This window comes from Peromyscus maniculatus, chromosome 18, assembly GCF_049852395.1.
Source record: "Peromyscus maniculatus bairdii isolate BWxNUB_F1_BW_parent chromosome 18, HU_Pman_BW_mat_3.1, whole genome shotgun sequence".
NCBI lineage: Eukaryota > Metazoa > Chordata > Mammalia > Rodentia > Cricetidae > Peromyscus > Peromyscus maniculatus.
This window is the reverse complement of record NC_134869.1, coordinates 15,383,057-15,400,101: the sequence shown is the minus strand read 5'-3', so window position 1 is coordinate 15,400,101 and position 17,045 is coordinate 15,383,057. Positions and strand designations below refer to the sequence as shown.

Genomic DNA, 17,045 nt, shown 5'->3' with positions numbered 1-17,045 from the left:
AATTTAAACTTTCTAGACAGTGAGACATGTCTGCTCCTGACAGCACCAATTTACTTCAGAAAAGAGGATGGGCATCAAAGACACTCCATATGGAGTTTATCTTCACCTTGACAAAAATAGCCATTTGGGCAAGAAACTGGTTTTCCCTGGACTGCTTGATCAACTGGACATGCAGGACCCGTAGGAAGGTGACCACTAAACTTTGCTTGGAGAAATGGTTCTTCAGGTTCCTGCTTTGCAGAAGAAACTGCCAGAAATTCTACAGGACACAAAGAAAAATGACTGAGAGACTCTAGGCCTGTGGGCTAAAAACAGATGCCCCAACTTTACAAAGGAACATTAAGTGACTGTCCAGGCTGCCAGCTGTCTCTGTCTACTCTCACAAGACTCCCAAAACTTGCTTGCATCCTTCTCCCATTTCTCAGATAATATTATATCCTTCTAAGGTCTTTGATGCAATTAAAAACTAGATAGTTATAATTTTCCTTAGTTATGATAAAAGATAAATTAGATATAAAACCTTAGACTCACAAATATAAGATAGATAGAATATCTTCTTTAATTTTGCCAAATACAAATAAACTAGTTATTATAAATAGACTAGATATTGTAACTGTAATTCTTGCTTGATAATTGTTTTGTTATATGTAATTTTACTATGTAAAAGTTAAAACCTTCCTTTTTAAAAAAAAAAAAGAAAAGGAAAAATGCTGTGAATATCACTCTATATAAATAAAATGCTGATTGGCCAATAGCCAGACAAAAAGTATAGACAAGACAAACAAAAAAAAATTCTAAAAAATAAAAGGCTGAGACAGACAGACACGGCCAGCCACCACCATAAAAAGCAAGACGTAAGGTACCAGTAAGCCATGAGCCATGTGGCAACTTATAGACTAATAGATATATGGGTTCATTTAAAATATAAAAACTAGATAACAAAAAACCTACTGCGGCCATACAGTTTGTAAACAATGCAAGTCTCTACATGTTTACTTGGTTGGGTCTAAGCAAGTACAGAATTGACAGATAAAAGAGATTTGTCCTGACTGTGGGCCAGACAAGACCAAAAAACCTACAGCTACACATGAGAGTTTCTTTAAAGACAAGATATTACAATGTCATTGTGTCTTTATGTGAATAATACAGGTGCAAAGGAGAAACCAAGTTAAAGAGAAGGGGACTATTGCCAGAGTGATGTATCCCAGCAGACAGGGGAGACAGAACCTACTGTACAAGGAAAGCACTGACCTGTTTATAAAGACTCAGAGTTCATTTACAGGACCAGGAAGGAAAGGTGGGTCTACGAGATGGCTCAGAGGATAAAGGTGCTTGCTGCCAAACCTGACAGCCCGAGTTCAATCCCCAGAACCTACATGGTAGAAAGAGAGAACTGACTCCTCACAAGTTGTTCTCTGACCTCCACATGCGCCATGGTGTGCACACGTGTGCACACACACGTACTAAGTAGAAAATTGAGTGTTAAGAAGAGTAGTATAATTTGTGATTGTTTCCTCTTTCTCAATAAAATAAAAGTAAGATGAGTGAGAGTACGGAGAAGGAAGTGTTAAAATCTGGAGAAGGTTTTAAATTATCTAGAGAAGTTAGTATAAAATTTATTTAATTGAGATGTATTCATTATATGCACTTACCTCACATCCCCTGTCACTATAAGGTGCTAATAAGAAGCTGTACTTTAATCAACTTTCATTTTAACAGCTCCCAGTATGGTAACTTATACTTTTGATTATTAACTTAATTTGGGCAATTTTACTGAATATTCATGGAAAGTATAATTGTCTTAATGTTGTGCTAATGACTAAACTCTTCGAGATTTAATCAAAGATATTTATAAGGAAGAAATACAGTTAAATCGCTAGTATAACATATTACTTTCACTCCTAGTTACCAAAAATCAGGTTTAAAAACCCATAGAAAAGAATGGTAATTCAAATACTGTGAGTTCATGCCTACTTTCTTAATAGGAATGGCTTTATTAAGAAAAATTTTAGGAGTAAAGCATTTATAAGTATATATAAGACAGGCTTGGCATCCCTAATATGAACATTAAAAGTCTGAAATATTTCAAAATCTGAAAGTTTTAAGGATTGACATGATGTCATAAATAGAAAGTTCCACAGCTTCCTCATGACAGGTAACAGTCAAAATGCAGGTACACTAGAAATAGTTTGAAATCACTTTCAGGCTTTATGTACAAGGTGTATACAGGACATAATAAATGTCATATGTGGTCTTTGGTCCTTTCCCCAAAATAAAAATATTTCATTATTTATATGCAAATGATCCAAGATTCAAAATCATCTGAAATACTTCTATCCCTAATCATTTCAAATAAGGGATAGTCAACCTACATGAAATTTAGCCAAACAGAAATCGAAGTATTTTGTTTAATAGTTCAAATATGCTATAATTTAAAATCGCTTAGAGAGAAAAAAAAAACACCTGCAGATAACAAAATTTCCAGAGAAAATACTCATGTGACATTTCAAATATACATGGAAGGACTGGGAAAATGGCTCAATGGGAAACATGTTTGCTGCAAAAGCATGAAGGCCTGACACACATGTACATGTATGTAAACCACATGCACACACACATACACACGCACATACACACACATACACACACACACATAAACACACATACACACACACACACACAAAGAAAAATGTGGAAAAACAAACATATACAACCAAAAGGACTTTAACACTGCTAATTTTTAACTGGTTGACTGCAGCATGTAATGAACACTGATTCCTCTAAAACAGCTGAAGTTCACACTCAGCCACTGAGCACACCAACACACACTATCTGATCTTAAAAATAATTTGGAGTGAATCCAGTGGGAAAAACTGGTTAGTTTGAGTAATAAGATTAAATCTTTATTAAAAAACAAAAAAAGACAGTAAGTGGGACCTGGACAGAGAGTTCAGTGGTTAAAAACCTGTTGCTTTAGCAGGGGACCTAGGTTCAGTTTCCAACACCCCCATGGCAACTCATAACCCTCTCTAACTCCAATTCCAAAGGAATCTGGCACCCTCTTCTGGCCTCCACAGGCATTGCATACATGTGAGGCACAGACATACATGCAGGCAAAGAAACATAAACATAAGATAAAAATTTAACAAGTTAGTAAGTCATCCCCTGAATTTTTGAGGCAGAAACTCACCATCTATCTCAGACTGACTTTAAAGTCACCATGCTGAACTTGAACTCGGGATCCTTTTACCTTGGCCTCCCACGTACTGAGACTTCAAGCATGTACCATCCTGCCCCACCAAAACAACAGTAACAGACAAATACCCAAAGCCACACCCAGCTAACGGGACATTCATTTCTAAAATATGCTTTCAGTTCTACTACTTGGAGCGCTTTGTAAGAACAAGTGTCAACAGAAGAGGTTGTATGGGTACCAAGCGGTGCCCACGCTACCAAGGTGCTAGCCTGGTCCTTCCAAGCAAGTCATCTTAGCAATATGCATACACATCATCCCTCTCCTCTGATAAATCAATGACGAACGGAAATGCTATCACGAGTATAAATGCCTCCAATAGTGGCTTAAGGGAGGATAGACTGGGACATTGGAAAACATGACCCATACAAAAGCTTTCAAGTTATGTAATTCTAAGCACTTTTTACCCAATTAATACACATGTCACAAGTTAAATTATACCTCAAATTCAAGGTCCTTCTGGACATCCAAGGCTCTCTTCAAACATCACTTCCATTCACAGCTTCTCAAGTTCTTACTAAAGGAAATTTATACTTTCTTTGGATATATCTGCCTCCACAGTTCTCTGTCCTAGCATTTACTAGATGTCAAATGTGGGAATCCTTCTTGTACATTATTTATCTCTTCTACTAAATTTGGTGCACAGCTCATTTTCATGTCAGATTCTCCAAAGTACAAAATATAATGTTTTGCACCTTAAAAATGAATGTACACTTACGAAGGTGAATCTAAACTCTTCTCCTTCCAGCCTAGTGACAGCATGAAAAGACCTTGGCTGTGAACAGGCGGGAGTGTGCTAACACCAGCCACAGTGAGCATCCCTGATTATAAAGGGGTCTGTGCAGGTGTAGTAACTCTAACAGCTGAGAAATGCGTAATTCAGCTTCCATACAATTCCCATTAACTCCATAGCGGAACACTATTCCTACCTAGAACTTGTAGAATATCTGTGAAATTAGCCTTGCCTATTTCTTCTTGGATATTTAAACTCCTTTTATAATCCGTGCCCTCTTTTAATCTACATGTAGAGACCATTTTCCTACTTAAAGCAAAACAAAGGATAACCAGGCTACAATCCACAACCCCAGATAAGCTAGGTAACGAGGAGGACCCTAAGAGGGACATGCATGGATTGCCACAGGAAGGAGAAAAGGTTAAGATCTCCTGGGTAAACTGGGAGCAGGGTAGAGTGGAGAAGATGAGGGGTGGGAACATGAGGGATCTAGATGGCTGAGTTTGGGGAGGGATGGAGAGTGAGAGCAAAGAAAGATATTTTGACAGAGTGAGCCAGTGTGGGGTTAGGGAGATAACCTGGTACTAGGGGAATCCACAGGAATCCATAAGGATATCCCTAGCTAAGACTCCTAGCATTGGTGGAGAGGATACCTGAACTAGCCTTCCCCTGTACTCAGATTGGTGACTACCCTAATTGTCATCAGAGAACCTACATCCAGTGACTGCTGGAATCATATGCAGAGACCCACAGTCAAGCACTTGGCTGAGCCCCTGGAGGTCAGTTGAAGAGAGGGACTATAGGAACAAATGAGGTCAAGAACATAATAGAAAAAACCACAGAGACAGCTGACCCGAGCTAGTGGGAGCTCATGCACTCTGGACTGACAGCTGGGGAGCCTGCATGAAATTGAACAAGGCCCTCTGAATGTGGGTGACAGTTGTGTGGCTTGATCTGTTTATGGGGCCCCTAGCAATGGGACCAGGTCCTATGGGGGGTATATGAACTGGCTTTTTAGAGCCCCATTCCCTGTGGTGCGATGCCTTACTCAGCATTGATGCAGGGAGGAGGGGCTTAGTCCTGCCCCAACTCAGTATGCCAGCCTATGTTGATTACCCAAGGGAGGCCTTAACCCCTGTTGGGGACCATCCCTCACCCCCACATTTCCCCAGGGTACTCTTGAGTAGAAGCAGTAGGAAATATTAGATAGAAGGATAGAGGGGGAAGGAAACAGATAGAAAATACAGGATAGCCTCAGGAGGGTCTGGGTCCTAATCCATCGGGCCCTGACTGTCTCTGCCCTAGGGTCTTTAAAGGAATGCCAAGGGGTGGGGCATTCCTCCCCCCCAGCACAGCCAAGTGCAGACCATCTCAGACACCTGGTACTCAGGCCCATGGTCCAATCATCCTCTTTATGCAGAGCTGCTGGGTAAAGCCTAAATATGTTCCAATAACCCGCTATGAAGAATGAATGGGGGTGGGATGGGGGAGGAGGTGGGGGAATGGGAAAAGGTGGAGAACAATGGTTGGTATATAAAATTAAAAAATTAAATTAAATAATTAAAAAAAAGAATTTAGGTGGCCTTTGTAATTTGCCCTGGCCAATCAAACATGGCAGGAGCTGAGATGTGCTGTATGTCTCAAGAAGCCTTGGATACTTCCTTCCTTTCTCTTCCCTTCTTAGAATCACACTGTTGCCATAAGGCCCAGCCTGGCCTAGCAGGTCTTGACACAGACATAAAAATCTTGCCTATCAGGGCTGGAGGGATGGCTCGGAGGTTAAGAGCACTGCTTGCTCTTCCAAAGGTCCTGAGTTCAATTCCCAGCAACCACATGGTAGCTCACAACCATCTGTAATGAGATCTGGTGCCCTCTTCTAGCCTGCAGGGATATGTGCAGACAGAACACTGTATACATAATAATAAATAAATAAATCTTAAAAAAAAAATCTTGCCTATCAGCTCACATGATGTCCACCCGGCCTCTGAGAGAGACAGGTATCTGATTTACAACTGACACAACACACCTGAAGAAAACCCAGACACTGCATGTTTGTGGGGCAGAAACATTGAAATAAAGCTATAACAGAGCTGGAAACTGCTTGCTGCTTAGCTTTCACAGTGTCAGGAGGTGCTGTGCAGGCTGCTGGAGGAGACTTGTCCTCCACGGTCTCCGTTAGCTGTGTGCCCTGCACACTGACTGCTGTGGAGGTTGGAGTGAGAACGGCCTTCGTGTACTTGAATGCTTGGTCCCTGGTAGGTAGAACTGTTTGGAAAGAATTAGGAGGCGTGGCCTTGTTGGAGATGTGTCACTGGACGTGGGCTTTAAGGTTACAAAAGCCCAAGCCATTCCCATCTAGTGTCCCCTCCCTCTCTGTCTACCCAACCCCCAACCCCATCACATGCTTGTTGTCTCAAGATGTGAGCTCTCAACTTCTGTACATGCCTGCTGCCATGCCCCCCACCATGATGGTCATGGAATAAACTGACTCTCTGAATCTGTAAGTCCCAACAAGTGTTTTCTAAGTTGCCTTGGTCATGGTGTCTCTGTCCAGCAATAAAAAAGTTACGAAGACAACTACCCATCAGTCATACAAAATGTCCCCACTGTTGTGACTGCTAGAGAGATAACCAACCATCCTCTGGCTGTTCACAGACAAGAATCCACACCTGCAGCTGCAAATGTGATAATAGTCCCAAGGAGGGAAACTGCTAAACAGACCTGATGTGCCCGCCAGATTACCTTCTAAATAATGGTATTTATGCCCATATATGAGTGCTCCTGTTAACCTTGGTTAGAGGAGCTCCTTCTGCTGTGGGCAGTGGTAGCTGCAGAGACTCCAGACTGGTTAAAGTGCCGAGAATAATCGAGTGTTGACTGCTCAGCCTTAAATGGAGCATTTATAGCAACTCACCCAAGCCTCTAGAAATATTCCCAAAGAGGGGAAAGAAAGGATGTAAGAGCCAAGGAAAGAGTGGAGTGTTGTGGACTGTTGTCCTCTGGACATGACATAGCCATTGTGTTCCTGAAAACCTGACAGCTGAGATTACCTGCACAAGATTGGGCATGTCAACATTCAGTCATGAAGAGAGGGCGGGCTAACAAGGGCACCCTTCCTTGGAGGCTTATAGACAGCTAACAGTTGCTAAGAGGCAGGTGGTACGGTCTCATTATTTCTTTGGGATTCACAGGCAGACAATGGTTGTTTGGAGTAGGAAAGACACTTTCATCAATGTCATGACTACAAGAGGTTGTCCATGTTCTTTTAGATAACTCTTCTTCCATTCTCTCTCTCTCTCTCTCTCTCTCTCTCTCTCTCTCTCTCTCTCTCTCTCACACACACACACACACACACACACACACACACACACACAAATATATTCATGCACATAAAATAATTTTTAAACACTCAAATTGCAATTTTTTCACTGCATTTTTTTCTGAGTCTCCTTGAACACAGTGACTGGTCACTAGTTAGTAGAGATGGTAAATTATATTGGAAAGTGACCCAGAACTCAATCAGTAAATCTAAGCCCACAGTCTGGTTTTATCATCTGTGTCTGAGACAAAAATTTTAAATCTCTGATTCTAATTCCTAACCTCTTTATTGGAAATTGATAGTACTCCACCTGACAGGACAGTTGGAACCACTGGATTCTAAGTGGGTCAGCTAAGCATTGTGACTATGCTAAAACATTAAGCATTAGGGCTGGAGAGATGGCTCAGCCACTAGGAACACTTGCTACTTTTGTAGAGGACCCAGGTTTGTTGCTAGCATCAATGTGACAGCTCATTACTATATATAACTCCAGTTCCAGGGGATTCAATGTCCCACACGGGGCATGTACATGCACCACAGTCAAAACACTCATATGCACAAAATAAAAACAAAGAAATCTTAAAAGACTAAAATAAATAAAAAGTTAAATTCATTCACTAAGTTTTACCTGACTTTCTATGGTACCAGGCTGTAGGTGAAATGCCAGGAAAAAGAAAACAATTACTCATGATACCACCCACGGCCCTCCAGTTATCACAAAGGGAGAGCTTGTACTTGAACTCCCCACGTGCTCCCAGAAGCAGGCAGTGCAGCCCCGTCACCTTTAAATGCATGGACGGCTGGCTAAGGGACTCACTTGACAGCTCACATCCATTCCTGCCTCCAGCAGCACCTGTACAACCGCCTTGTGACCGTTGCGGGCGGCGAGGTGCAGCGGCGTGTGCTTGCGGGTGTTACAGCTCATTAGATTCGGGTGCGCGCTGATGATCATCTTCACCACCCGCAGCCGTCCGTAGAGCGCTGCCAAGTCCAGCGGCGTTTCCAGTTTGCTGTTCCTGATCGTAGGGTCCGTGAGCTCTTCTAGGAGAACGGCAACCACTTCTGAGTGTCCGTACTGAGCTGCACAGTGTAGGGCGGTTTCATTCTCATTGTTCTATGTAAGGCGGAGATACAAAAGGCCATGTCTTCAGAATGGAATTAAATTAGCCATCAGACGCAATCATTGATAACTTGGCAAGATTGGAAATGTAAACTCAAATGTAATATATGTAGTAAGTATATCTAACTGACTTTTATATTGGATAAAAATAATCATCATTTTCTACATCAAAATCATGTTTTAATTTTAATCACTTCAATATGAAAAATCAAACTTTTCTCTGCATCACACAGTCCAGCTTCCAAGAATGATGATTTAGCCACGATAGTTAATGGCCCTGCTGGGTCCAGATGGCCAGTGTTCCCTGCACTGTACATGCCTCCTTTATATTTGTTAATAAGGAAGATTAACAATTATACTTTTAATGGTTGACTTTGCAGACAAGACTTGAGATGATAAATCCTTGATGATGAGAGATTTACAGAAATGTTACCCAAATTGTTTCATTTTATTTTAAATAAGTAGAAACCATTGCTTTTATTATAAATATGATCAGTTGTTGTATGATATTTTGTTTGTGACAAATGAAGTTTTCCTGGAGATCAGAGAAGCAGAGCAGCCAGCCACCAGAGACTTCTTACCACTAAGAACTCTCAGACCGAATGGAGCATCCTATCTCTACGAATCCTCAGACTGAATGGGAATGATCCTGTCTCTCAATCTTCAGACTAAATGGGGCTGAGATCCTGTCTCCACCTGCCTTATATTCCTACCTCTACCTCCCTAGTGCTAGAATTTAAGATGTGCACCACCATTGCCCAGCTCTGTTTCTCTTTTAGACTGGTTCAGTCTTGTGTAGCCCAATGTAGCCTTGAACTCCTGATTTTCCTGCTTCCTCCTCCCAAATGCTGGGATTAAAGGTGTGTTCCACTACTGTCTGGCCTGGCTAGCTCTGCCTTCTGATCTCCAGGCAACCTTTATTTGTTTATTGTATAAACAAAATCTCATACAACAGCTAGTAATAAATATAAATAATTGCTTCTCTTCTTGGCAAAAAGAATGAGGAATCCTCTCCCTAAGAGAAGATGATAGCCTCCTTTTGAAAACACAGGTAAAAATCATGCCTCAACTCATACCCAGACAAGTAGCCAAAAACACCAGTGTACAGCATTTGCAGCTGATAAGAATTCCTATTGAAAAGCCAAAGAGATTTTTCCAGAAATTTAACTAGGTTTTTTGTTTGTTTGTTTGTTTGTTTTAATGAATTCAGTAACAAGGCAATGGATCCTTCACACAATTTTGGCAATTGGGTTGGGGATTTAGCTCAGTGGTAGACCACTTGCCTAGCAAGCGCAAGGCCCTGGGTTCGGTCCTCAGCTCCAGAAAAACAAACAAACAAACAAACAATTTTGGCAATTGACTTGGATAGATGGGGGTCTTGGTATGTCAAGAGGTGGCAGAGTCCGCCAGGAGAACTATGAACGAGAAATGTTAACAACAGAAGTGAAATGGCACTGAATTAGGACTCTAGAAAGATCAGCTGCCCTTACCACAGCCACCATCACAGTTAACAGCGGGCATCGGACACAGTCTCGTTTCATGTATCTACTCACTTAACCCTTGTTATAAGATGGGGACCAACATTATCATGACTCTCACCTGGAGGGTGAGGCCACTAAGGTACCAAAGAACTGAACGACAGGTCTTTGATTACACAGCCATTCCGTGGTGTGTACGGGTACCATGAAGTCAGAGATGGTGCTCGACGTCTCTTTGTATTTCCCCAAAGCCTGTGGTACAACAGCATCACCTCAACTCACTCCACAGCTCACATCTCTTCCAACCTCCAACAAGACCTGCACCACAGCTTTGGGACCGCTGACGACAGTGATGTGAGGTGACATGTAGCCCATGACTAGAACCAGGTAGCCCAGACCTGCCAAGTCTGAACCATCAACATACCAGGGGTGACGTCACACACTGGCCGAACAACTACCAACATTCCAACACCGTCTCCTTCACCCCTATGGAGATCTTACACGTTTGGTATTAATATAGCTACTTCATGAGAAAGGAGACTAAAAAGGAAAAAACGTCACACTACATCGAAGAAGAACCAGGATCTTTTGGACCTGTCAAAACCTAAAGCCTACGTTCTCCCTGCCTCCATCTGCGGCTACAATGTAATCTTAAAATTTTCCAGAGATTTCACCCAAAGAGCACTTGGCTGAGAGAAAATAGTAGCTCTGTATTTACTTCTTATATAGTAGCTCCTATCGAAACAAATGGAAAAGAACAATTCAAACCCAAACAGACCTTAATCTTCCAGGACAAAAAAACACCCCAGGCTTGTACTGGCCTAAAGAAAAATTCAAACCAGTAAATTAAGGAGCTGGGGGAAAGATTTGAAAACTTAAAAGAAGAGTGACTTGGTGGGCTGGGGTGTGTATAGAATCCAGACAGGGCAATGGGAGAGAAAAAACATAGAGGCAATGTACTCTTTAGAGACAGTGGATAAAAAGCTGGGGTCAGACAGACAGGAAGGAATCTACTGAAGATATTTCTCCCACTGTTCGTAAAAATTAACCATGTGCTTAGTTTGGTGTTTTAATATAATTTCCATCCTCATAGAGACTGACTACATATAGTTTTAGACTTCCTAATTTTTCAATCGGACTGTTCTACAAGCTTGATAAGAGCCCCCAAGCTTATTACTCTAACACATGAAAATATGACATAAAAATATGCTTTCCTGACCAACCCAATTTCCCCTTGGTCTAAAAAGGACTGAATCTCATTTTTCAAACTGTAATATCTCTCTGAGAAAGAGGAAGGCCAATTATGAAGTAATGATGCCTCAAAGATCCCTCTACTTTTCCACAGCCCATAGTCTAGAAAATAAGAACAAAATTGTAAGTTCTTCTAATAATACCAATTAGTGCTATTCAAATCTCAGGAGAAATTATCTCCATCATTAAAGACCTATTTAGGAGACAATGTTCACAGGTTTTTATCCACAATCAACATATGCTTGGGCCTTCTTATCTATTGAGACTACAATTGTGGAATCTTTAAAAAGGCAAAATTACATACTTGTGTCCACACCCACTAACAGCCTAAAAAAGAAACATCTTACTCAAAATGAGTAGACAGTGATGATGTATCGATTAATAATTGCTAGTGTATCTATAGAGAACATTCTTTAAAGGTTCTCAATCCTTCATTTTTAACCAGATAGGTATTCTCTGAAAATGAGCAACAGAAAGAAATGACTGGAAAAAAATCCATTTACCCAAAGACCTGAGTTCAAAGAGAAACAGCCGACACACAAGGAGAGTTCAAGCTCCAGCAAATGGCAAAGACAAAGCACTTTGGAGATAAGGGGCCTCTGATTTTTGCCCCAGTAGTAAATTAAAGAGAAAAATAAAGGCAAGGTAAAAGAAGAGACAGGTGAACATACACAGAACCCACAGAACATGAGAAGGAAAGAGAACGCCATACTGTCTGCATTGTTACCACATAGTACCAGAGTTTGTCTTTCTTAAACTTATTAATTGTGGAGATCTTCATCTGTGAGCGCTGCACCTACACCACACTCTCACCCTTCCCTTCCTACCCCCAGCTCCTCCCCTGCTGCCCCTCCCTACCAAGCCCATTACCCATTCGGCATGTATACCCATTACTCATGTATACGCCTGAGTCCGGGATGTCCTGACCCCTTGGACGCCGTCGCCTGCGTTTGTATCACTGCTTCTGTACACAACAGCATGGTGAACAGGATCCACCTGGAAGTGTTAGTTCACCCCCTTCTCAACCCCTTTGATCCCGGGACCATCCTCATCTGTGCAGTAAGAACATTGTCTTCTCTACAAACCCTGCAGTGTGGTTCATAAACCAAGAGATAACATGTAGGGAGCTTTTCTAAATGTCAAAATGTAAGATTGACTGCCTGAATTATTTTTGAAAATAGACTCCCTGATATTTTTAATCTGGATGTTTTATAAGCTCAGTAGGAGCCCCAAGGTTATTTTAAAGCATGGAAATATGACATAGAAAAACATGCTCTGCTAACTGGCATTATTTAAACTTATAGTATATACCAACCAATAAGACCACGATCCACAATTTCAGCTACTTATACTCAGCAAAGGTCTGAAATATTAAATGGAAAATTCCAGAAACAGTTCATATGTTTTAAATCACATGCTGATCTGAGCATGATGAAATCTTGAGCCATTCCGCTCCATCTCAGCTCTGACATGAATCATCCCTGGCAACACGTAATGGCCATCTCATCCATCAGATCCGATGTGCCACGGCAGAGCTGGTGTTCACGTGACCCTTATTTTACTAAATGACCCAGAGCACTGAAGCGGTGATGCAAAGGAGGACCATGAAGAAAAACACAGACGGACAAACAAACTCTGGCACTATGTGGCAGCACAACCAAAGTATGACAGAAGCATTAAATGAGTTTTTTTTAAAGTCACTTGATAACTAATGAAACATGACATAAACATTAGTGCTTTTCCCAAGTAACAACAAGAGCATTTTGAAATGGAATAGCTTACAAATGCTTTCCAAAAGAAAATCTGAAGTGATATATGGGAGTATTAGTACTAAGATTTCCATCAGGGAGCCAGGCGGTGGTGGCGCACGCCTTTAATCCCAGCACTCGGGAGGCAGAGGCAGGCGGATCTCTGTAAGTTCGAGGCCAGCCTGGTCTACAAAGAGAAACTCTGTCTCGAAAAAAAAAAAAAATTCCATCAGGGGAATTGAACAACAATGTACCCCACATGGGGAAGGAGGGAAAACCATATAAGAAGTCAAAGATCCTTTTCAGAAAGCACAATGAAACACTAACTACAGTGCATAATTCCGATGGCATGACTGTAATTGACTAAGGATCTGAAAACCCTTTCAAACGTTGACTACATTTCTTAATAGATGCGTGATGGGCCAATTCTTCTTCTCTAAGGTCATGGCCCTAGACATTCACCAGGCTGAGACAGGGATGAAGGGGATGTAGATGCAGTGCTCGGCACAACTTCCGAAACATGGTAAACACTCTGTAAGTAATGGGATGTAGGGTGGTAACATCAGTGTGAAGACCTAGCATCGGAGTTCAAGTTTGGGTCACCCGGGAGCATGTGACCTTAAACAAGTTACTTAGCTTCGCTGAGCTTGGTTTTTCATCTATAAAATAGGAAAGATAATTTCATTTCAGAAAAGACTTCAGTAACATTGCGCAGGTGGACGTACTTAGATCAATGACTGACTTCCTGTAGCCCTCAGTTAATGTTGATTTTCGTTTCTTCCCGATGCTGTTTGAATACGTAAAAGTTCCTAATTAACTAGAATATTTATGTACCATTTCGGGGCGGGGGGCTAAAATTCAAGTTACTTATAAGAATAAAATCCCCACATCTGACCCTCGGAAGTAATGGTATAGAGTGGGGGGACAGGTTTCAAATTAAAAGTCCCAAGGTGTCCGGAGGACAGCTAAGCTTAGCTGGTAAAGACCTAAGCTCCATCTCACAACCCACATTAAAAAAAAGAAAAGAATCAGGAGGCATGCTGGCACAGGCTTGCAGTCCCCTAGCAAGCCGAGGCACGAGGGTCCCTGGGCTCACCGGCCAGCCTGAAAAGCTTGTCAGTGAGCCCCAGGTCCCAAAGAAAGCAGGGTACCCAACATCTGAGGAATAACATGGGCCTCAGCTTCCACACGCACATCCACACAAGTGCACATGCAAACACACACTGGCCCACACAGCCACCCCAGCAAGTGCCTGCACAGGCACACACACACACACACACACACACACACCAACAACCGAACAGTCTCAAGAAATGTTCAACTTGTTGCCAACAAAACAGCAGCACACAGTAACAGAAATGGAAAAAAAAATTAATTGCAGTGTCCTTAAGAGGAAATTTTTTCATAATTTCATCAATGTTCAATATTACCAAAAACAAATGTTTCTCTCAAATCATACCAATATACTTATGCCATCTGAAAATGTCAGCTTTCAAATATAAATGAACTGGATGTTCCTTATTTTTGTGTCGTTTAAAGAACATTTGTTTATGTGCATTAACATCCCTTCCTGTAACCTTGGGCTGTTTTCACACTTGCGCTCTGCAGACAGTTTTAAGGATAACCACCAGATGGCTCATCCTGTAAAGGATCGAAGTTCTGCCTCCTCAGGACCAGAAAAGGATGCTTACAACTTTCCTTTTAGGATAGGATGACTATAAAGATAGTCCTGTCTGTCGTTTTTAAAAGACTTCAACGCATTCTAATTTTGAAATCCTACATTTTGGTAACATCACAAACACCAAATTTTAATTGTCATAAAAAAAATTAACGTACTTTCCCAACAAATAAAATTCTTTTTGCAGATTAATCCGCATTCAACATTGCATGTGATTATAAATTTTTTCTTTCTCTCTGTTGTTTCAAGCTAGTGATACTTTCCATTCTTACTTACTCTCAATTTCAGCCAAAGGTCTGCAAAGTCTATAACTATTTGAATAATATGGTAATTGTCCTTTAATTAGAAATGCTTGTCCTGCAGTAATCTATTTACATCGGTATTGGACAGCCGCCAACCTACAGCTTAATACCGTGGCTGTAACTCACTTGTTGGACTGCATGCTGATGGCAAATATAGTCTTACAAAGTGGAAACAGTAGGGGTGTGTGAGCTCGGGATGTCTGCTACACTGGGTAACAGGCCACAGTCGGCTCTCTCAGACCTGCACTCTTACCTGTTTTAATGCTCTGAGGTGAACTCCTCTCTAAATATGTTCATTGTTTATAATACAGATATTATGTTCTTGCAAATACTCTGCCTTTATCTACCATGATTATAATGCTCTGTGGTCTGTGGTACTCAACTTTCTCTCTCTCTCTCTCTCTCTCTCTCTCTCTCTCTCTCTCTCTCTCTCTCTCTCTCTCTCGTGTGTGTGTGTGTGTGTGTGTGTGTGTCTGTGTCTGTGTGTGTCTGTGTGTGTCTGTGTGTGTCTGTGTGTGTCTGTGTGAGTCTGTGTGAGTCTGTGTCTTTAGAGGGAATTTTTAACTGACTATGAGTCTAGAAACTGTGTGCATTGTATTTTACATATTGATTCCCAAAAAGTATACTTAACTGTGAAAATGCTACGTAAATGGAAAGCATTATGCAAATGATCATTGTAAACATTGTTTTAGCATTTAAAATTTTATCAAAGAACACTAATTCTCATTACAAACATAAATACTGTTCTATCTTTAAATATTCAGTAGATAAAAAATGGATGATTATATTAGGCATGCAAAAATTTTACAATGGTTTCCTTCATGTGAGATATTTTTCACAAAGTATCCTCCCAAATGCTTTAATGCCTGTGCACGATATCCAAGACCTGTACTGCTTGTTCATGATATCTAAACCTATAGTCTCTGTGCATCACATCCAAACCCACAGTCTCTGTGCATCACACCCAAACCCACAGTTTCTGTGCATCACACCCAAACCCATCTAAGAATTGTTCAAATGTTTCCTTTAGGAAATTCAGAAGTAGAATGATTTTTGGCAAGGTGAAGATAAAATGTATCAATACTTCCATGCGGCTTTGCCTCTGCAAAGCCTGAGAGTGAATTACAATGTGTGAACAAACGTTCGATGAGGGCACCTGTTCATTGACTCTGGAATGTGACGGTCCGTGATGGATGAGAATCTTCACAATCTCCACGTCTCCTTTCCAGGCAGCCAAATGAATGGGAAAGTAACCTTTGTTGTCGGCCACGTTTGTGGATGCCTCATACTGAAGTAGCTTGAGAACTATGTCCCTGAGGGAAAAAGTAAACAAAAAGAAAAAAGAAAACAACAGAAAAGAAAATAGGCTGAACAACACAGATTATTAGATTACTATGAATACTTACTATAGGCTAGGTGGCATTTATAACAAACGGTCAGTCATTCAAGGCACTACAATTTAAGGTTGGGATTAAAAGTTTCGTAGCTGACATACTATTTTAATTAGAAAAGACTCAAAGGCTCTCCCAAATCACACATATACATCACACACACACACACACACACACACACACACACACACACACACACACACATGAATATGCATATAGGCAGAGCATTGACTAAGCAATAAAATTACATAATAGAATGCATTTGGACAATATATATCTTATTTTGTTAAATGAATGAGTTAAGTCAATAAAGTGTTACATCATCACCTCCTCCTGTTTTGTGAATGAACTGTCTTTCCAGATAATCCATACCCAAGAACTAGCCTGAATCAAAAGCTGAAGCCATAAGCAAATGCCCTATTACCAAAAACTAAAGTTATCATGTACCAAGATAAATTTAGGGGGTTTAAATGTCACCCCTAGAGAGAACTGGAATGAATGACTTAAGATGTATATAAAAGAGAAATTTAGGTCTGTGGATAAAGGAGCTAACAACCTAAGTATTGTACTAGATCACGGTTAAAAAAACAAACTTTGGTAGCTGTTCAGCCACAGCACAGGCTGTGATGGAATATCTGATCCACCCTGCTTTCTTCTTTCTCCTTCAAGCCCAGGAAGTGGCCTCAAGAACGAAGTCCCTGAAGAGAGACATTCCATCGGTGGCGAAGTCTCAGGACAGCTCACATGCTACCCATAGGCTTCTATATTTAAA

At 41.1% G+C, this 17,045-nt stretch overlaps 1 protein-coding gene across 10 annotated transcripts in view; it reads right to left on the bottom strand.

Moving 5' to 3' along the window:
• The window catches only part of Anks1b (ankyrin repeat and sterile alpha motif domain containing 1B), a 1,025,752-nt gene that overhangs the window by 839,715 nt on the left and 168,992 nt on the right, over window positions 1-17,045 (bottom strand). For all 10 annotated transcript variants that reach the window (XM_076554619.1, XM_076554611.1, XM_076554613.1 and 7 more), the window contains exons 3-4: window positions 16,039-16,195; window positions 8,123-8,419 (exon numbers count right to left, since the gene is read on the bottom strand). In XM_076554619.1, coding sequence (XP_076410734.1) covers window positions 8,123-8,419; window positions 16,039-16,195 — 454 coding nt within the window. The remainder of the gene's footprint in view (window positions 1-8,122; window positions 8,420-16,038; window positions 16,196-17,045) is intronic.